General features: G+C 31.6%; 4 protein-coding genes and 1 long non-coding RNA gene across 6 annotated transcripts in view; 2 read left to right on the top strand and 3 right to left on the bottom strand.

The window, feature by feature from the left end:
• The first annotated feature begins 22 nt into the window (after positions 1 to 22).
• On the top strand, positions 23 to 659 carry LOC130893986 (DNA-directed RNA polymerases I, II, and III subunit RPABC5). The gene is made up of 2 exons (XM_057800457.1): positions 23 to 271; positions 325 to 659. The coding sequence occupies exon 2, from the start codon at positions 334 to 336 to the stop codon at positions 535 to 537; it is 204 nt and encodes a 67-aa protein (XP_057656440.1). The 5' UTR covers positions 23 to 271; positions 325 to 333; the 3' UTR covers positions 538 to 659.
• Positions 660 to 3,493: 2,834 nt separating this feature from the next.
• On the bottom strand, positions 3,494 to 9,362 carry LOC130894012 (protein SDA1 homolog). Its single transcript, XM_057800517.1, has 4 exons — positions 8,108 to 9,362; positions 6,289 to 6,535; positions 5,470 to 5,884; positions 3,494 to 4,328 (listed from the first exon to the last, which is right to left on the bottom strand). The coding sequence occupies exons 1-4, from the start codon at positions 8,738 to 8,740 to the stop codon at positions 3,515 to 3,517; spliced, it is 2,109 nt and encodes a 702-aa protein (XP_057656500.1). The 5' UTR covers positions 8,741 to 9,362; the 3' UTR covers positions 3,494 to 3,514.
• LOC130894014 (uncharacterized) lies at positions 8,867 to 11,685 on the top strand. Its single transcript, XR_009059275.1, has 3 exons — positions 8,867 to 8,957; positions 10,703 to 10,861; positions 11,586 to 11,685. It is a non-coding gene; the product is annotated as an uncharacterized LOC130894014 (long non-coding RNA).
• LOC130894013 (ankyrin repeat domain-containing protein 54-like) lies at positions 9,581 to 12,569 on the bottom strand. The gene is made up of 2 exons (XM_057800518.1): positions 11,919 to 12,569; positions 9,581 to 9,975 (listed from the first exon to the last, which is right to left on the bottom strand). The coding sequence occupies exons 1-2, from the start codon at positions 12,459 to 12,461 to the stop codon at positions 9,793 to 9,795; spliced, it is 726 nt and encodes a 241-aa protein (XP_057656501.1). The 5' UTR covers positions 12,462 to 12,569; the 3' UTR covers positions 9,581 to 9,792.
• A 3,611-nt stretch (positions 12,570 to 16,180) lies between these two features.
• The window catches only part of LOC130894391 (vacuolar protein sorting-associated protein 8 homolog), a 28,081-nt gene continuing 22,921 nt past the window's right edge, over positions 16,181 to 21,340 (bottom strand). For both annotated transcript variants that reach the window (XM_057801211.1, XM_057801212.1), the window contains exons 12-14: positions 18,792 to 19,362; positions 16,634 to 16,873; positions 16,181 to 16,578 (exon numbers count right to left, since the gene is read on the bottom strand). In XM_057801211.1, coding sequence (XP_057657194.1) covers positions 16,280 to 16,578; positions 16,634 to 16,873; positions 18,792 to 19,362 — 1,110 coding nt within the window. In that variant the 3' untranslated portion in view covers positions 16,181 to 16,279. The remainder of the gene's footprint in view (positions 16,579 to 16,633; positions 16,874 to 18,791; positions 19,363 to 21,340) is intronic.

Below are 21,340 nucleotides of genomic sequence, written 5' to 3'. Positions count from 1 at the left end.
TTATATTATTATGTTGGTAGCAAAATTGCAAATTTACCTAAAATTTTTAATGTAACATTTTTAATGAAAAATTGTACTTAATAATAACGATCTCACTTAATTTAAAAGTTTTGTTGAATTCGTTGTGAAAGTCATAAACCGTTCGATGCTGGCTATTGGTGAACGCATTTAATATGTCAAAGTTGTCAACAATAACAAAATAACCTCAACTTTTTTCTAGAAAAGTTCGAACCAAGTTGTCTTTATTATCTCAGCAGAGAGGATAAATAATGTAAGTTTGCTTCTATTAAAAGTTTTTAGTTATTCAAATATTTTACTTTTCAGCTATACAACATGATTATTCCTGTTAGATGTTTCACATGTGGAAAAGTTATTGGTAACAAATGGGAAGCGTATTTAGGACTACTCCAAGCAGAATATACCGAAGGTGATGCTCTCGATGCACTTGGTCTTAAACGTTACTGTTGTAGAAGAATGCTTTTAGGACATGTTGACCTTATTGAAAAACTACTGAATTATGCTCCATTAGAAAAGTAGAAAATAATGTAAGGGCTCTTGTATATAGTTTAGTGTTATTTTTTTATCTGAATAATTCATAAATTACACATTAAGCGTTCATTCCTGTATTAATTTTCATGTAAATAAATGTTACAAGTCTTGATTGTCCTTGGTTTTACTTATTTGCCACTAATTTTGACCTATACATGTTTGTGATAAACAGGAGGTAAATTCTGGAATATTCACTACCAAATACCGTTAATTGCGCTGGTATCTATTTCATGCATTTTGGAGATCATTTTGACTTTTGAGTTAAGTAATAAAGCAGATTTTCAGATCTTTAGGTAATCAAAGTAGTGGAACTTGTGCCTATTAATTACACATTAATGATATTAAATTGAGATCATCTACAGGTGTTACTGGAACATTAACAAATTTTATATAGGTTTGTTCCAGCAGACTGTAACAACTTGATCATGGATGATATGAAAATTTCATTCCAACAGTATTGTTCAAGTAATGAACAAAATTTTCTACCTTCTACCAACAAATTGAACTTTCAGTACTAGTTCGAGAGTAGTAATTGTGTGGTTTTAATAGATTTTAGTACATTTATACAAAGTGTGTTTTATGTGTGGAGCGCCTCAATTATCTGGAAATAGCTTGTACGATTTCTATAAATTTTTGTGTACAAGGGTCTTTTAAATTGGCTGGTATTTACATTTCCATAACAAGATCTAATGTCGGTAAATTAGTAAAAAAGTTTAACGAAACTGGTTCATTAAATTATTTATCCAAAGAAGGGTGTAGAAAAATTGCATTAACTGAAAACAAATCTTTAGATGTTTGCGTCCTGTTAGAAGATGATCCACAGTTGAGTACTAGTAAAATATCCAGTCCTTTTTTCATTGAGGGTAACTCAAATGGTCCAGCGTATTTAGATTTATTGGAAAATAGTATTACACCTGAGTTGGCTTGGATATTTCCAAATCCAAGTAAGTATTTTCAATTACATTTAAAGAAAAACTTCATTATTAGAAATTTTCAGACAATAACAATATCCTAAACCAAAATATTTGGCTACAACAAGGTGGTGCCCCACTTCACTATGCATGTATGATGAGGCAATACCTAAATAATGCGTTTCTCGGAAGATGGATTGGAAGGCGTAGTTTTATCGAATGGCCCCCGCGATCACCCGACATGAATCCTTTAGACTATTTCCTATGAGGTCACTTAAAAAACATCATTTATAAAACAAAACCTGCTAATATTCAGGAATTAAAAGATAAGATTAGCATAGATAAAAAAAATTGAGTAGTCAGGGATGTTGCAAAATCTATTGCCAAATGTGAATCTACTTCTAACATGACACAAACATTTAAAGATTTGTCTTCAGTTGTTGTAGGTTTCCAGCGCCATGATTTGAATAAATATTTTACTGTACCAGTTTCGTTAAACTTTTTACTAACTTACTGACACTAGACCTTGATAGGAGATTTGTATTAGCACATAAATTTCATTAAAGAATATTCAAATTAAACGACTTTATTCAATCGTAGTCATCTAAATGTACAATATTTATTGTAACTTTGGTGGAGATACTGTAAATGTAGCTATAACTCTGATATTATGGCATTTAGGTATAGAGATAATACATGAAAAATAATCAGTATTTCTTAAGGATTTTTAAAACCCCAAAATATATAGGGTAATCCATTTGCAATAACAAAGTTCATTATTTTTCCAGAAAATGGAAAGAACTCACAACAATGTAGATATCACCATAATATCAGCCGTATCACAAGACCCTTGCTCACACAAATTTATAAAAATCGTTCAAGCCATTTTCCAGATAATTGTTGCGTTCCATACATACAGTTCACTCGGTATAGGGTATTATGCTTTGTCAGGTAGTAAAACGCGTTGAAGATAAGACCGCATTACAAAATTGCATTTCTTATATATGGACTCGCATTTTTTTGACAAAAGTTGCACAGATACAGTAATACGATAGAAATAGAAAATCAGCTAGCCACTATCCAGTTGAAAATCTTCTTTCATAAATTCGATTATAGATATAAATACTTGAGTATCTATTCTGTTTTTTGATATAAAAAATAAATTTATAAAAATCAAAGTTTGGGTCAGTTAACAAGCTTATGTGGATTAGTGTCTGATCCACAGATCATAGGTTAGCCATCACTGTTTTACACCTTCGAAGAGTTAAAACTTTGCTATAATGTTTATATACGCAGTTATATTTGTGAAAGGACATGAGATAGATGTATGTTATTTGTATTTGTGAAAATTATTATATGTAATAAACAAATTACCAAAATGACAAAACAAAAGATTGAACTTGAATGTGAAATCGAACATTTTTTGATTCAAATAAAGGGTTTTGTTTGTTTTTCTGACTTATCAGATGCATTGAAATATCATCTGCAAATTCATCAGATATATCTGATTCAAAAAATGAAATTCCTAAGCCTTCATATGTTTTGGCACCAAGGGACCCTGTTTTAGTCCTGTCTTTCTGTTGATAAATGTTACCCCCAGATATTCAATTCGGATTTCCAGTATTCTTTCCCATTGTTCATTTTTATTAATAAGTTGCTTGTTGGACTTTACGAGTTCCCTTCAATTACCACACATAAATTCATTCGATTAGTTATAAAAAAAAAATAACAACCATTATACGTGAATGAGTGCGATTACATAAACTTTAAAAGCCTTGGAACAGACATAAGTTTCCATTTCTTTTTATTCTCGCCATTTTAGTAAATTCGAATATTTAAAAAAAATCAATGAAATAAGATGATTTTTCGATTACATAGTACCAAAAAAACGAGGGGACCACGTCAGTATAAAATTACTCAGCATACTCCTAAGAGTTTAATTATCATAAACCATAAATTCTAATTTAAATTACTGAATTTAGGATGAATGAAGTTTGTTAATAATGATAATGTTGTGATATAAACCAAAATAATATAAAAAAATTCTCTAGAGTTTATTTCATTTTTTTCAATTTCAGTAAATGATTCCTAAGAGCTATTTGTTTATCTTTGAAACTCCTCTTCACTTTACCTTTGACTTTATGCCTTATCATTTGGAAATTTTTATTTTTCCTCTTTTCCCTATTCGTTTTAGAGCAATGTTCATTAACTCTTCCATCTTTATATCCAAACTTTTCTCTATCGGCTTGTCCCTTTCTAACACTTTCTATTCTAGCCTGTTTATCATGTTTCCTTTTTTTATATATGTTTTCGATGTCGCTAAGTTTCACTAATTCCGAAGGGGCTTCCACTGGAGTTTCTTCCAACTTCCTTTTGATTCCTTTCTTTGTTGTAAATACTTGTTTCCTAATATTCGCTGCGTCTATTTTTTTGAAATCTTCATCTGTTAATATTTTTTCTAAGCTGATTTTTTGAGCTTGTTCTTTTTTCAATTTTGCACTTTCAGCTTTCTGTTTTCGTTTTACTGCTTGCTTTTCTATTTTTGATTTTTTTTTCTCTCCACTTTCAACTTCCCGTTCTTCATCGGATTCTTCCTCCTCTTCCGCACCACTATCAATTTCAAGATTATCATCGGAGTGTTGAATATCTATCCATTCCTCATCGTCAGATGCAGATTCTGGACCTGAATCTACTTTTACATGAGTAGATTGTTCAGAAAGTAACACTTCTGCACCTGGTATAAAATCAGTAGCAGTAGATTTTCCATAATCCATTTGTTCCATTTCTTCAGTAGCTTCTGTTGGCCGTCCCCTGTCTTTTTTATGTAAAAGCTCCGGCCGGATAGTTCGGAACATTTGAATCAAAGCCCTATAATAAAAATATATTCCAATTAAGTAAAAATTGTGAAAAGTGTGTGAAAAACAAGAAATAGAGTGGAAAATGAAGAATTGAAGATAATGATAAGGGGCTTAAAGAGATTCAGAAAAATATGATGAAATGAAAGTATAGAGGAAGGGAAAATTACAAAAAGATGATAAACCGGAAATTGAAGGTAGTTTTGAAAATAGTAGGAAGAATCTGATAAAGAAGAGGTGAAAATAGATGGGAGAACAGGTTAAATTCGAAACGTCAACAGAAAAAGGAAAAAAGAGAGCAGAAAGTGGAAAAATGAAATGAAACAAGCTCCTAAAATTGCTTTAGACAAAATATTGCAAGATTTGACAGTAAAAATTTGACTAATTTGGAACAACTAAATTAAAAATTAACAAAACATGCAAAATTTAAGAAAATGATAATCTGGAAAATTATAATGACTTGCAAGATATAAGAAACAATCTGAAAAAGGTTAAGGTGAAAATAGTGAGAAAAAATAAACTGAAGTGGAAAATCCAACTAAAAAACTGAAAATTGAAGAAAAAAGTGATGAAAGAAATCCAAAAGTACAAAATTGAAGAAATATCATGATTAGAAAATCACTTTGAAATAATGATTCAAGATGGGAAAGTAAAATAGATTAAACTGGAAAGCCAACAAAAACAACAAATTTGAAAAAAAAATTTTTCTTCTGGTAAATAATAATGAGCCTGAAGGGATTAGGAAAAAGAAAGAAAAGCAAACTGAAAACGAATAATCGGAACAAAAAACTGGGAAGCTAAGAATATGGAAATTTATAATATTGCTGAACATGGTACGAACATTCTAATAAAGAATGTGAAAATGGGACAAAAATAAATTAAATCAAACAAACAAACAACAAAAACAAAAGTGAGAAAAAATTATGATATTAAAAATAATAATTGGATTTAAATGATTTAGGAAGAATTTGAGAAAGAAGGTGTGAGGAAAGAGGAAACAGGACAAATGAGAAAACAATATCTTCCCACGATGATAAGGTACAAAGTTAAATGATAGATGAACAGTTTGAAAAAAAATCTGTTGGATATAGAACTAGATTAAAAATGTTCCACAACGTAAATAACATAAGCTCTAAGCTCTATTTGAAACTCACCTGGACGCCATCATAACAGAACGATCTCTATAATTCTTATACTGTGCCAAATCTTGTAACAAATCTTCATCCATAGCTAACGGACATCTAGCACAAACTTCTTTAACAGCATTTAGTCCGATAGCTATGACATCAGAAGAGTTTCTCTCGGTGATGAAATTATTTGCCAAAGTTTTCAATACAGGATGTATAACATCCGGAGGTACAAGTTCGTGGCTGGCTTGAGCAGCAAACTGTAAGATTCTCGTAGCTTCACGTTGATGCGGTTGCATGAATCTTTGAATGTACGGATAATAGTTGAATAAAAAGAGATCATGCAGACCGATAAGTCTGGATATTACATCTAAAGTGAGAAGTTTTACTTCGAATCTCTTAGTTGTCGTTTCCAACTGCTTGAACAATTTTTCAGCCATACCTAAAAAGTTTGAATCTGAATGTATTGTAAGATACTCATTAAAATTTCAGTTATTTTGCATTGTCAGTAACTGTATCAAGAGATTCAACCCCTCTTGTATTTCTTCCACTCTGATACTCAAAAGAGCATAAAAAATTCTAGAGAGCAGTATTTTTTCCTGTTTTATTTTATTTATGCTTGGAGGACAGTTGTTTCCATCATCATCTATTTTGCAGAGAAGGACAAAAACTATTATTCGAAAGGATTAAAAAAATTAGAGGACTTGTGGAGAAACTGAAGCAATAAATAATATTTGATATGAAATCATTTTAAATATATATATATATATATATATATATATATATATATATATATATATATATATATATATATATATATATATATATATATTTATAAACAAATACCTTGAGGATCATGTATAAGATGTATGGCAGAGAAATTGAAGCTTGCAACTTCAGACTTCTTCTTCTTTTGTTTTTTTGCCAACTTCTTCACTTTGTCGAGTTGTTTTTCTCTTTTTCTAGTTTTTTTATTAAATTTATTAGCCATCATAACTTCTTTGGGGTCAACTTCGTTATCTGAATCAGAATCATCTGAATCCTTTTCATCAGAGTCTTTTCCCAAGAAGAATTTCAAACAAGAAACCATTACCTGAAACCAGCTGCATAGTTTACAAGGCTAGAATTCTATTTAGAAAAATAATGTATTAATATGCTTTACAGGCCATGTAAAGTATAATAAGTAAAGTTAAGAGAGATTAAAACAAATTGCGAAATCAACAAAACTAAACACAGAGACACTAGTCACATCAAAATGGGATGTCCTATAGATCCATTTAGCATGAAGAATCAGTTCATTATCGTTTTAAAGTAACTTTTGTCATGTAATTCAGTTTTTCTCCAACTATCTTTTACATTTTTACATTCATAAGTTGCTCTATCACTCAATAACTTCATAATTCTATAATGGTTTCATTGTACTGATTTTCAGATATTTTTTGAACCAATCAAGAAACTTATTTCCATTATATTTTATTTATATGAAGACTTTGGACAGGCCAATTCAATCATTTTGACTTTGTATTGTTAATGTTTGTGATTAATTTGGTTTTTTACAAGATTACCTCCTTAAGAGTGGTGGTTAATACCGCCAGATTATGGGTCTTATTACCTCTATGTTGCTTTTTTATATTTCAGTTTGCTCCTCAATTTGATTTGGATCCAAAAATTTATAAACTAATTTTCTAATTCTCATTTATGTTCTCCACATTTCCATTATTTTGAGAATAATGCTTCTGATGGAATATTTGGCCATCCCAATCTATGATTTTTACTTATTCTATATCCCAGAACGTCGAATAAATTTGATACATAGGGTATATTTTTCTACCTCTACTATTCCAGTACAATAAGTAACCATTGATCTTGTCGCTGCTTTATATATTTTAATTTTTGTGTTCATATATTGTTTTTTTGCTGAGTTGTATGTATAAAAGCTCTAGTTTTGTAGATAATTTGGGAAGTCATTTTTTCTTTTTAGTCATTCTGCACTTATTACTAGAAGATCATTTATAGTAGTTAGTACTACTCCTTCGAGGTACTCAAACCTTTTGATAACATGGACAAGAAATTTGCAAAATAGATAATCTGCTGTCTATATGGCTTGTTCACAGAATCTGCAGTTGTTACCTTTTGCCGTGCCTATTGTGATATTTGACTGGACAGTGACCACAAGTTCAATGTCATTTCCAGATATCACAAGAAGTTCCTCAGATTTCTTATCTGATGTGGTTATGAATCTTTTAGATTGTCTTAGGCCTGGAGTATTTTTCCAGTAAGTCTCCATCTGATTCTTTAGACATGAATTCAATTTGTTTTTGATGTAGGATCTCATGAGGTCACAGTAGGGCTCTGGTTCAATCTAAATACATATATTATTTACATTTAGCCCCCTCAGCTTCACTTATGAAGGAGTATTTGAGGTTTTTCATATTTTTAAAAAAATTTTATTGAAACTCAAAAACATGTATATCAAATTAACATATAAAAACTAATTAAATACATCCAAAATTCTACTTTAAATGATGATCTATTCTAAAAATATTTGAATCTTCTCTAATTTATCCCTTCATTAGAACTATTAGAAGCCATGAAGAATAATTAAACAAATCATATTGTTATATGAGGACAAAAGAAATTATTTAATGTAGAAATAGAAACATACCTTTGTTATTTTAGAAAAACATCCAGTGGCTATAACATTCACTGTTTTAACATCATTCCATATATTCTTTTTATACAACTCAATCATAATATCCACTGACATTTTTGCAGCTCTGGTATTACTATCTTTCAACATAGTAAACATAAAATTTTGTAAAGTGGTATTCAATTTGGCATTTTTATGTTTACTGTTTATATTCTTTATATCTGTAACAATGTGGGTTTGTAAAAACGATCTCAAAGCTTTATCCTGGCACCTTAACAGTTGAAAAAAAAGCTCTAGTAAATCGGTCGGAGCTAATAAATTTTTATTTCTAAGTAATATTAAAGCTCTGCATAAAGTCATTCTCATGTCTCCATCCAAAACAGTATTATGACTACGCAATAAATCAATTAATATTTGAGGAAAATTTTCCAGTTCTTTAGGATAACACTGCGATACTTGCGCCAAAAACATAATCAATTCATCCAGTGTCTTATTGTGTTTTTCTGGACACAATTTAAATACTTCCAAGATGTTGTTGAAATGCCGAAGTTGATATATAAATTCTTCATGGTAGGAAGGTGGATCTCTCTTTATCAAATTTTGCAATTGTGGTAAATTGTTGAGTAATTGGTTATTATTATGAAACATTGTACACTTAATTATTTAAATGGAAATAAATAACATGTGCTTTAAGAAACTTTACAGAAAAAGAAAAACCTAACCTTAAAAGTAAATGACATTTATGACAATCTCCATTTTTGTCTTCGATCCGATGTCGATTTACTCCAGTTCAGTGTAGTGTAATTACTAAGCAAGTTATAAAGGAAAGTACGAGAGATACGGTTTTTTACACCGAATCTTACAGGTAAAATTACCGCAGTAATTGACTCGTTTTTTGTTTTTATTAAAATAAATAAAATAAAAATTGAGTTCCTCTTTTATTTTTTCTAATTAAACAGTCTTGCTTTCGAACTTTGTAAAACCAAATCATGTCATTCTCATTATTTTTGTTTTTTTTTAAGGACAGTAAATTACTATAATAAATTACCGCAGAGTTTACACGACCCGGTATTTTACCATAGTAATCAAAATGCCCTAAATCACTTACGTAAATTACCAAAAATATGAAATGCGGTATTACATCTTCCTCATCTAATCAGTTAGTTGGGAAAATCACATAATTTGAAGAACTTTGATTTGTATTCGGTATAATATAATATAGTCTATGTAGAATAATGTTGCCTTTGACTATCGCAAATTGCTATATACTGCGAACAAAGCTAATAAAACATTGGTATTATAGATTATCTGAGAGAACTACTCGTATGCAACCATTAATACATTTTTTAATATTCTGCTTTTAACATTAAAATAGACAGTGGCGGCGAGAATAAAATATTCTGTTACAGTGTGACAAAAATAATTTTGACCAGTGTAATTTTTTTAACAGTACTTTTAATTGTTGAAATGTTGGTTAATAAAAAACAGTTTTATATGTACTTTTATTTATACCAATAGTTTTTTTTACTATAAAATGGTTACAAATCTAACTACTTATAATCATCAAACACCTACATTTGAGAAGATAGTCCCTTGTACAGTTGTACAGTATAGGTAAAACTTATTTTATATAAAATAATAAAGCTGGGTATTTTATAATTATTTTCACCGCACTAAACAGTTTTGTATTATGAAATAATTCAGGTTAACTTGAATTTTTCTATGCCAGTTAATAATCGAGACATTTGTTCATCTATATCTTCCAGTGAATCAGAATTCAATGATAATTTAATCATCTGCAAATCATCAACATCGGAATGATTTATTCTTTCCATTTGTTTAGTCATATCCCTCATTAGCATGGACATCAGTAAATCCACTACCTAAATAATTGAAAATTTATTATTTATTGAAAATCAAATTTCCCAAAAAGAAAATTATTTTAAAAATCACAAAGGCAAGATATAAAAATTTTTATTAAATTAGTATATAGGAAACAGTTTCTGATATACTGATTAAAATTTAAAAAAAAAGACTTGAGGAGACATCTAAAATTAAGATGAACAAAATTTTAAAAATTTATGATGGAGTATCTGTACCAGTACAAGAAATAAAATCCAGAAGACTTCATTGGATAAGCCACGTTAAAAGACTCCAATTAATAGGGCAATAAGATTTGGACAGGAAGAGCTCCAACTCGCAAAAGATCACTTGGATGATTTGACTTTGATGCTAACATATTATAGATAAAACTATGGACATTGAGAATTGGATGAAAGTTGCGAGAGGTTGGTCACGAGCCACCCAAGGTTCTAAAAAATTGGAGGTTATCGCTCTCCAGAGTCTAGAAACATCTTTTTCTAAATGTGATGTTTCTAAGTACAGGATGCATTTTTGAAATGGCTGTGAAAAATAAATAGCATAGACGAAACGTAAGTGTAATTAATCAACATTAAAAAATAACATCATAACTATAATATATATGCGATTTCTGAACTTGTCCCTCACGTCATGAAGCATGCGCTGAGAGATTCTTAGGATCTCCAAATGGATTATTTCCTTGAGTCCTTCAACTGTACGAGGTCATTTTTTATACACTTTACTTTTCAGGAATCTCCACCAGAAGAATCCCATGGTGTGAGATCGGGTGAAAGGGGTGGCCAAGAAATCGCTTCGTTTCGGGATATCACACGATTCAAGAAAATCTCATAAAAAATATTCAAGATGTCACGAGCTGCGTGGATTGAGGCTCCGTTTTGTTGGAATAAGGTTTGATCATTCACTGTATGTTAAAGAAGTTGAGGAGTTAAGACTTCTTTCTTTCATTTTCGTATAAAAAATGTTACTTTGGGCGAGAACAGAGGTTGTTGATGAGGGTTTTGATCACTTCAGTACCTGAAGTTTTGTTTGTTCACAAAGCCTGAGAGATGAAAATTTGCCTCGTCAATCACTACTAGAGGCTGACTGATTGCAATTAACTGTAAAATGAGTATGAAAGCGACACAGAGTGTTACATGATGATTAGTATAATTTTGTTGCTTTTAACTTGCCTATGAATAAATCTGATTGTGAGGAGTATGCACACGGATGCCAAGAACGTGTTTGATATTGCCCTTCAGTACAGAGAGCAAAATTCAAACTCAACACCTTACAACCAAATCTAGAACGTCATTTGCTAAGAAAAAATCTATAACTGCCTTTTTTGTAAGTAATGTAAAATATTATATGCTAATTTCTAATAATCTAAGTATGTAAAATGTATATAAATTTTCACGTTCCAACCACACCCCCAGTCCAAAAGTGACAGATTAGTGAGGTTCTACTGGATATTATTTACAAAAAGTGAGCAAAAGAATAAATTATATGTTGAGCAAATGTAGTCAGCCTCTGTACAAACCAATTTTTTCTCCAGTTAAATTGAGTTACAAAACATGATACAATAGTGCTAGAGTCTTTGGATAACAATTTACTTGATCTGTCATTTGCATTTCAGTGCTACAATTATTTCAAAACAATTTGGAAGTATGTTGAAACCAACATAATGTTTGCTAGGATGGTATAAAAGTTTACTATATCTCAAGAGAGAAAACTACAAGACAAAATCGCATATAATAAGCAAGAAAAATAGTATCTCAAATGGAAATAAAGCTAGAAGAAAGTTTATTATATTAGAAAATGTTAGCATCAAATATTGGGTATAAATAGCTAATTTAATTTTAATGATGTTATATTTAGAGGTGGTTAAATGTTTTTAATTTAATGTAAATAAAAGCAAAACCTAAATGAATCTGTAGCAAAGTTGTGTAATTTAAAATAATGTACTTACATCTTTCAGTTCTTTGATAAGTTTGTCCATTTCAATAATTCCATCTTTCCAACCTCTTTGTAAAATTTGTAGTTTACTAGAAGCCAATTGGAATGGATTTCTTCCATGTAAATCTAAACAACTAACATCCGCATTAGCGTTTATCAACATTGTTACAATTGCCAAATTATGAACACAAGCTGCCAAATGTAGTGGAGTGTTTTGAATAATATCTCTTTTATTCGGATCCGCTCCATATTTTAGTAGGATTTCTACGATATCTGCATAACCCCTACTGACCGCCACATGTAGGGCACTCCGTTTTTCCGAATCTGCACTATTCGGACTCACCCCCTGTTCTAAGAGTGTTTTAACCGTTTCAAAATTATTTACGTTAACAGCGTGTATCAACTTTAATTCTAAAATGGGAGCTAGCAGATCTTTTAGTTTTCTGAATCTTTCTCGGGATAATGGATGTCTATATTTTGCTTTGAAATTGATTTTTAAGTGTTTTCGAGGTTTCATTCTAGCATCATCTCTAATTTCGCTATCACTATGAGACATTTTAATTTGTTTCTACACAAAAATAAACTTGAAAATAAAGACTTTCACTATTGACATAAATATCATCGAACACAGAAAAACTACAAGCATAGATTAGCCATTATAAATTGTACACTTTTGACGCTAGTGACATCTATAAGCAAGCTACTCTACTAGGTTTATTAGCTTTGTTTACGGGTCTGTTTTCAAAACAGTTCGCGGATTGGTCATAGATCATCTACATTGTAGTTTGTGCACACTACTATGAGCCTGAATTAGTTATTAACTGATTCGGAATCGATTCTATTAGTGACCTGCCAACAAAGTTATTTTATTTTAAGACGGTAAAACGTATAGACAACTAAGCATACAATGATTTGATATATTCTTAAATTCTAATATTTTTTTAATATTTGGCTTAGCGCCATTTCCTTAATTGGAGTTAGTTCTTTTGGACATTATATTAATTTGAAATTTGGTGTACATAATAACCATTGCTCAAAAATTCAAGTCCAGCTTAACAATAAATATACACATAACACACTAAGAAGCTCTAATTAGTTATTAACAAAAGTCAAAGCTTACATCTTGTTTTATCGAATTTTGACTTTTGTTTTGAATCAATTTGTCAATTTCTGTCCTAATTTTGAACTAATCCGATTTGTAGAGTTCTAGAATATTCGTCAAATTTTAGAGTGGTTGACACAGCAAAGAAGGAGAATGATAAGTTTTGATTTTAATAGCGAGTAAACAAGAGACAGAGAATTACAAACCAATGTTCTTTCTCTCTCTTCCATTGGTACAATTCTACTTACAGGCCATTCTCTTTATCTTTAACATTAACTCTATGGCTTTAACTAAGTTTTGACCAATAGTGTTCGGATTACAATCTTACCAGAGAAGTATTCGGTAGACAGCCATTCATACATACAAGTGTAACAAAAAAAGTTTGAATGTTCCTTTCAATGAGAGTGGAACTCTTTGTGGTTATCAAGTATTTTCTTGAAATTTGGAGAGTATGTTGTAGCCGTAGTCTTTTATGAATTTCATACTTGAAAAAGATGCTTCACACAAGTATGTAGAACTGAACATAGCTGTCAATCTCAATGCAACTTGAGCCACAATTGGATACTTTTTTTTGGGGATTAGAGGCCAGACATTTTTAGTGGTAGAGAGGGATTTTAGATACAGGTCATTCTGGAAATCAACAACTTCTATTTCAACGTCCTGATTTCCACCAAAATGTTTTACAACACAAGCTGAAAAATCTTCTGCATCGATCACTACAAAGGAAGAGTTGACGAAATGTGCCACAATCACTATGATTTTAAAATCTTGGAATCGTTGTCTTGTCTGAAAAAATTTCTACGTATTCTTAATTATTGCTGGAGGTGTTGTGGAAGATTTTGTTTGTCAACGATCTGCTTCAGACTATGAAAGTGCTTGTGGGTTATATTCTTTTCCCACAGCTCGAACTTTTTTGAAAACGGATTTACATTTGAAATAATTCCACCAATGTTATTATCTTTGACTTGACGCTATAAATTTGAGCCTTTGAACTTTTGTTATATCAGTAAGAAAAGAAAAATTATGTAGTCATGTAGGATCTTCCAGTTGAGTGAGACACTCACCCCGATCTTTCAAGAATCAGTATACTTTTCATGTGTAGAAATAAAAAAAGGTACAAGGTGCCAGGTTAGGCGAGTGAGGTGGGTGTAAGCACAAAAACGGTTGAACGGAAGTGGTTGGTGTGCAAGTGCAGTGCAATGAAGAAAAAAACAAGGGTCTATGCAACTCACTCTTATAATTTAGTTTTTCCTATAGTGTCCTCTTTGTAACAGTAAATCAGTTTCAACAGCATTCTTACCGACCAAAAAACAAAATTTCATAACTGCACGTTATTCATTAAAGTTTGACATTTTAAAAAACGAGATCAGAACAAAGTAGAGCTATAAAAAAATCACTGCAAGGAGCAGAGTAAGACCCGTCGATATCACATACAGCACTGAACTACGTACTACAAAAACTCCACCTGTACATTCCGGTTATAAGGATCCCCAAGTAAGGAAGAGAGTTAAATTTTGGTACTGCAGAATTTGCCCCAAAATATGTTTAAAATCGAATTTTAATTAATAAGAGGTCAAAGGAGCTTTGCATATGGTAACAAATAGAGAACTACGCACCTCAGATCTTATCCAGTGCACCAATATGTCAATGACCTCTCCAACACAGCTTCGTTAACTATTAGCAGTCTTTTTTTATATAGAACCCAAAATCGTTAAAAACCAGTGAAAATTAATTCTTGCACTTCTGATCATGGCTGAGAAATTTAGTAACTTAAGTTCATACTTCTTTTTAAAAACGTTCCTGCTCCTTCGAAGGTAAACTTCTATCTATCTCCGTCGCGAACATAGAAAACCGATTGCGAACTTGTTTTGGTTATCTACTTCTTAGGAAAATAACCAAATTTAATACATTACGTAGAAATCCAGCATACTCCTTCGCCAAAATGAAACTTGAAAAGGGGAATTTTTATTATATAATTCCTTTTATGGTAGTTACATCCGCAACTCGTTTAATTCCATCTTTTACCGGGCATAATAAAATTCCGATATGCGGACTAATATGGGTTTCAAATTATCCGACGCAGGCCAGTTACTTCGTTGGTGCAAGGAATGCAAATATTATTTGCTCCATTATTCCCAAAAATCTTTATGTAATTTATTAACTGTATGAGATGAGAGGTAGAAAGACTGATTTACTCATCTCAGATCTTATCCAGTTCACAATACGTCAGAGAGCTCGCCAACACAGCTTAGTCAATAATTAGCAGTTTTTTTTCTTTTATAGAACCCGAAACCGTTGAATACCAAGGGAAATTAATTCATGCACGTCTGAACAGGGCTAAGAAATCTACTTAAGTACGGTTTCAAAAATGCTTCTACTCCTTCGAAGGTAAAGTTTTATCTCTGTCAGTCGCGAACATAAAAACCGATTGCGAATTTGTCGTTTTGGTTGTCTACCTCGGAGGAAAATAACCAAATTTTATATAATAGAATAAACACCTACAACGAAAATGTTATACAGTTATTATTGGGTCCCGTTAGTATAAAGGTTATCCCTGCTAATATTTCACAATTCAACAGTACAATGTGGGGTAAGTTCCACTTAACGCTATCCTCGATCATTAAAATTTCCGTTATTCCAAATCTCTGTATCACTGAAAATACATGACCTATTTGGAATAGACATTTGGCAAGGGTTGGGATAAAATTTCAATCAAGATGAATCTACTTGAATCTATGGTTGAGTTTTGAACAATTTTATTTCATTTTGGGTTTGTAGAAAATACTTCATCGTCACAGTTGAGGGAGCAACGTTATGGTGAAAGCCCACTTGGACTAACCAAGATTGAATGAGTACAGAGGTCTGGTATGTATTTTAGCTGGAGATCGGACTTGTAATGGTAACTGCCTGTGAGGAAGGAGGGACATAGTAAATTTTGAGGATCAGAAAAAGAGCACAACTCATAGTTAAAGTGGATTTAAATATACCGCGTTATTTTTATTTCAAACTGCGGTGTTAGGACAATTTTTTCATTTTCTTATTAAACAAATTAGTTTTCTACCATAACCTAAGTTTTCATCTACCAGTCATATTAAGAATATGATTAAAGAAAAACATTCGCAGAAAGATGATAAAAATAAGTTACATGATTTGGGACAAAAGGTAGATAAGAATTTTGATTACGAAATATAAATTTAATAAAATATTTCAAATAATAAATATAAATAGACTTTCCATTATTTGATAACAGAATTTTTTATCCTAAAACGAAATCAAAAATGACCTTCTAGATCCGGTCTACTTTGGTTATTCACATTCGCATAATCTACTTTATTTGCTAGTTTCTTCAACTTTGGTAACATAGGTCCTTTTAATCTGCATTGCGGACAAGAATTATTCAAATTGCCACCTTTAACGCACGAAAAATGAAAACAATGTCCGCAACTCCATACATAAAACGATTCGTTACTTTCGGTTTCCCTTCGAAATAATAATAATCTTTGACACAAGGTACAAGTTAGATTCGAAACTGACACACCTCTACCTTTTACTGAAATGCACTTTACCAAACCTACAAAAACAAAATTTAACAACCTCGATACTATTTTTAAATTTATTTTTAATACCGTGATGTAAATCTTTACTCAGCAGTTTGTATGTATTCGTCAAAGTATTAATGTCGTATTCGTAATCACTTAACATCCCCTGTAGCAATCCTCTGACATCTCCAAAGCTTGCGTTAGATACAAGATTCAACATTTGTGAAGGGGGAATATGAGGAGCTGCGGCGTGCAATAAATGTCTAAGTGAAACACCAGAAGCACTTTTTCTTTTTTGTAGTAACGTTAACCATAATGACTGAGAATCTGGAAAAGCGAAAATAATTAAACGTTTGAAATATAATTTCCACTATAATTTCAATAATAAATTTATTTAAAAACAAAATAGATCAAGATTTTCCAACACGTTTCATTCATTAATCTCAAATAATTGTGCACTGTTACTAATTTGAAGTTATTTGTGAGTGGGACTGCTCCTATTCTTACATTTATTTTTATTTCTTTTGCTTATAAACTTATAATTCGGTTGGTGTCCTGATGCCTTAAATTGGTATTTTATAAGGTTTATTCTCCTTTTTTCTGAGCTTCTGTAGGTTACAATCCTGTCAATCCTATTTAGCTGTATTTCTTTGCTTAGACACTTGTTTTGCTGGATTCCTGTTGCTTGGATGGCTATTTTGTTGGGTTCCTGTTGCTGAGATTGCTTTTGCTTAGACTTATGCTTTGCCGTGCTTCTGCTGCTTTCATTGCCATTTTGTTGTATTCTTATAATTTAGATTACTGTTTTGCTAGATTCAAATTGCTTGCACTCCATTCCTGCTAGTCAGATTCCTATTTATCTGAATTTATGTTACTTAAAAAACTGTTTGGCTAGTTTTTTATTGGTTGAATTGCTATTTTGTAAGGATCTTATTGCCGGAACTCCTCTTGATAAGCTTTTTGTTTTTGTTAGGCTTTTCTTGTTGGGATTACTGTACTACTGTATTTTTTATGATGATGCATATGTTATCGTTTTGTTATATTTCTGTAACAGCAAATTTTTGTTAATTTGAATTACTATTTAGATAATTTTTGTTGCAACAGGAATCCAACAAAATAATATTCCTGTTGGTCGCATTTTGCTAGGTACCTCTCATTTGAATTTTTGTTTTGTCGTGCTCCTATTACTTTGTTGTATTATTATATGATCGCGCTTACTATTTCTGTTCCTTGAATACTCTTTTTACTGAAATTTCGTTTTACCGTGTTCCTGTTGCTTATATTACTATTGTGTTATGCTCCCGTGGCTTTAATTACAATTTGGCTGTATCCCTTGAGCATGGAGCTAGTATTCCAGTTGCTTGAATTGCCTTTTTACAATGTTCCTGTGACTTACATTCCTGTTTTGTACTACTCCTGCTACTTTGATGACTATTTTGCTATTGGGCAGTATTCCTTGAATTATTTTTCTGCTGTGTCCCTGTTATTAAAATGTTCTTTTAGCAGGGGTTCTATCACTAGGATTCATGTTTTGCTACGTTCCTGTTTTGCGTCATTCCTATTACTTGGATTTCAATTCTGCTGTTCTTGCTTCTTAGATTCTAGTTTTGCTGCACTCCTGCTACTTTGTTTTTCCGTTTAGTTCTGTTCCTATCGCTTGAATTTGATTTTTTTTTTGGGTTTATATTGTTCAGATTCATGTTTTTCTGTAATACTGTCACTTGGATTTCTGTTTTCTTGGCTTATTGTCGTTTTGATTCCACTTTTGCTTAGTTCCTGTTGCTTTGATAACTGTTATGATAAGATCATTTTCCCTAGATACTTGAGACAGTCACTTGTTCTTCCTATAACTAGTCCTGTTTTGATAGAATCCTTTTGCTTGAATTCTTGATCTGATGGGTTTCTGTCACTCAAATTTCTGTTTTGCTTGATTTTTATTAGTTATCTTCTTCTCATTCTCATGTTGCTTAGATTTTTGTTTCTCTGGTTCTTGTTTAAAACATTTCTCTTGACTGGATTAATATTTTATTGTATCCCTATTTTGCATTCGCATTGATTCATGTTTTACTACATTCCTGTTCCTTGGGGTTTCAAATCTTATTGATCATAATGCAACGGCATTTATCTACTAAAGTAGGTCGAAAATTTCGATTCAGGTCATTTCCTTCTTAGTACTAACATCTATGAAAAAATGAGTAATATTTAATTCCAAATAATAAGACTGAAAAATTAAAAACTACCTTACCCTCTGGCGATAAATGCTCAACTCCCCTTATACACAAATTAATTGCTTCGTCCATCATATCGCATTCCAAAAGCAACTCCAGGGCTTCCATCCAATCGCCATTATTTTCCAAAAGTAACGCCACAGCATCGTGCACCTCATATTTTTTTGTAATAATTAAAGCTTCTTCGTTTCGGCAATTACTTGATCGCAGATAATTACAAACTTCGTTTCTATTTTTAACGCATAAACGATCTAAGAAGCGTTCTGCTAATTGCGGTGTCAATTTGACGTCTGTTAAAACGACTTCGCTCAAAAAATCGTATTGCAAATCATGATCGTTTTCGAGCATATCACAAAATTCTTCCAATAATTCTTGGAAATATTCTATAATTATTTCTACTGTTTTTTTAGCACTTATCGCGACTAGATTTTTAAAATCAACTAAAAATTGTTCCTGTATTAATCTATCACTAACGTTTATATATTTGAATATGTAGTTGAATACTTCGTATTTTCTTACGGGATCTTGAAGGTAACAACTAAGTATTCTAGAATAGTCTTTTTGCATTTCGTATAGACGTTCTGCAACCTAAATAAACAGAAGATACAATTTACAATCTTTTATTATTTATAAACATATTCATTCCAAAGTACTATAGGAGACTCATTTTTTTTATACTCAATCTCAATACTGATGATTTTTTGCATATTCTTTGGACTATGGATCTCGTCAGCACAGGTTTTTCTCATTCGGAGTGTTTAATCTGAATTGAAGATTCTTATGAATACAAATAAAATCGAGGAAAGCAAAGAGAAGATAGACCAGATTAAATTGAGCCCAGAAGAGTAAATAATTATAAAGAACGAAAATGCATGAACACAGGAAACTAAAAGTCAAAGATGATTCAAAATTAGTACAGAAAAAATTATGAGGGACTCAAAGACAAAGAATTCCGAGAAGCTTGAACGCGAAAACCACAAGGAAAAATTTCTTTAATTTGTTAGGTAAGATGGTCTAAATCAGTGTTTCTCAAAGTGGTCCATGTGGATCTCCAGAGGTCTACTGGAGGGGTAAAGGCAAATGTTTTCATCGTTAGATCTGAACTTACCACTTTTATTGAAGAGTGCAGCAAGGTTGAGAGCCTCCTAAACTTCATATTTAGGAAAATATTGATGAAGGAACTCAAAAATTATGCCCAATGAAAACCTCAAGTCATAAATTCTTTAATATAGTAGTACCAAGTTGATCTAAACCAATGATTCTAAAAGTGGTTCAGGTGGAGGACCAGGGGTCCACTGGAGATGTGACAGGGTTATAGGCAAATTTTTATCTTATATAGAACTAAGCTTGACGTTTATTGAAGAGAGCAGTAACGAGTTCACCAAAACTACTAATATTTTCAAGGCTGTTTATGAGGAATGAAGATTGAAAGCTGCATAAATATCAGTTTTAGAATACAGAAGAAAAAATAATGATAAGGGAACAAAAGCAAGGGATGCAGAAAATTATGGATCCCGAAAATAACAGCTCAAATATTTTTTAATTTGGTAGGTAGATAAGAAATTAGTAAGCTGGTCTAAACCAGTGATTGTCAAAGTGATCTTGGTCGATCTCCAGAGGAAGAGGTACATTTTCATCATTAAATCGGAACTTCACAGTTATTGAATAGAGAAGCAGGGGGATTCACCGAGTAATATTAAACAGTTTGTCTCTGAGGAAAAAAATTAACAGCCGCTTAAATTTCAGATCTAGAATCTAGAAGAAGAAATAATAATGAGGGAACCAAAGATAAAGAATTAGAAAAACATATTATCAAGTTGGTTCTTCTGGAGTACATTACTCCCGGGGTGTGCAAGGTAAGAGTGGTTTAGTGAGGTGAAAGTCCCATGCGAACTCGAAGCATTGCACTACCTGCTTTGATGAAGGCATAAGCTTCCACCCGTCCTCAGAGCTAAAAAATTAATTCTCAAAGTGGTCTAGTTGGATCTCCAGATGTATACTGGAGAAAAGGCAGGAGACTCTGCAACATTTTCATCGTTAGATCTGATTTTTACAAAAAAATTTTTCATTTTGGGTTTTTTTTATTCAATTTTTGTTTTCTGGGACTGTTTAACTAATGTTCATGTTTGTTTTACTAGTTTCCTTTTGCTAGGATTACTGTTTTGATGTGCACCTGTTACTCATATTTCTGTTTTTATGATTCCAATTGTTTGAATTCATATTTTGCAGGTTTCTTGCAACTCTTATAAGTTTATGATAGGTATTCCAGTTTCTATGGAATACTGTTGCTGGAGCTCTTATTTATATGCCTTATATCCACGCTTTTCTACATTCCTGTTGCTTCAATTCTCATTTCCCGGGTTTATTGTTGGGTTCCTGTCATTCGAACTAATGTTTTTCTGGGTTCCTGTTGTTCACATTCCATTTAGTCTGGATTATCCTAAAGTTCTTTTTATATGTATTATATTCACATTTTTTTGCATTCTTGTTGCTCCAATTCTAATTTTATGGGTTTAAATTCTTCTTGCTTGCTAATTAATCTTTTTTATGGGTTTTGATGACTCGG

This window comes from Diorhabda carinulata, chromosome 5 (genome assembly GCF_026250575.1).
Source record: "Diorhabda carinulata isolate Delta chromosome 5, icDioCari1.1, whole genome shotgun sequence".
Classification (NCBI taxonomy): domain Eukaryota; kingdom Metazoa; phylum Arthropoda; class Insecta; order Coleoptera; family Chrysomelidae; genus Diorhabda; species Diorhabda carinulata.
The sequence above is the reverse complement of the archived record's forward strand: the minus strand, read 5'-3'. Positions and strand labels throughout refer to the sequence as shown.

Bases quoted from the DNA above. Each gene is read 5' to 3' on its own strand.
- LOC130893986 (XM_057800457.1), top strand. From the start codon at position 334: ATGATTATTCCTGTTAGATGTTTCACATGTGGAAAAGTTATTGGTAAC.
- LOC130894012 (XM_057800517.1), bottom strand. From the start codon at position 8,740: ATGTTTCATAATAATAACCAATTACTCAACAATTTACCACAATTGCAA. The intron at 6,536-8,107 runs GTATGTTTCTAT...AGCTGGTTTCAG, and splicing joins GTTTTTCTAAAATAACAAAG to GTAATGGTTTCTTGTTTGAA. The intron at 5,885-6,288 runs GTATTTGTTTAT...CAAACTTTTTAG, and splicing joins TCTTATACATGATCCTCAAG to GTATGGCTGAAAAATTGTTC.
- LOC130894013 (XM_057800518.1), bottom strand. From the start codon at position 12,461: ATGTCTCATAGTGATAGCGAAATTAGAGATGATGCTAGAATGAAACCT. The intron at 9,976-11,918 runs GTAAGTACATTA...TCAATTATTTAG, and splicing joins TTATCAAAGAACTGAAAGAT to GTAGTGGATTTACTGATGTC.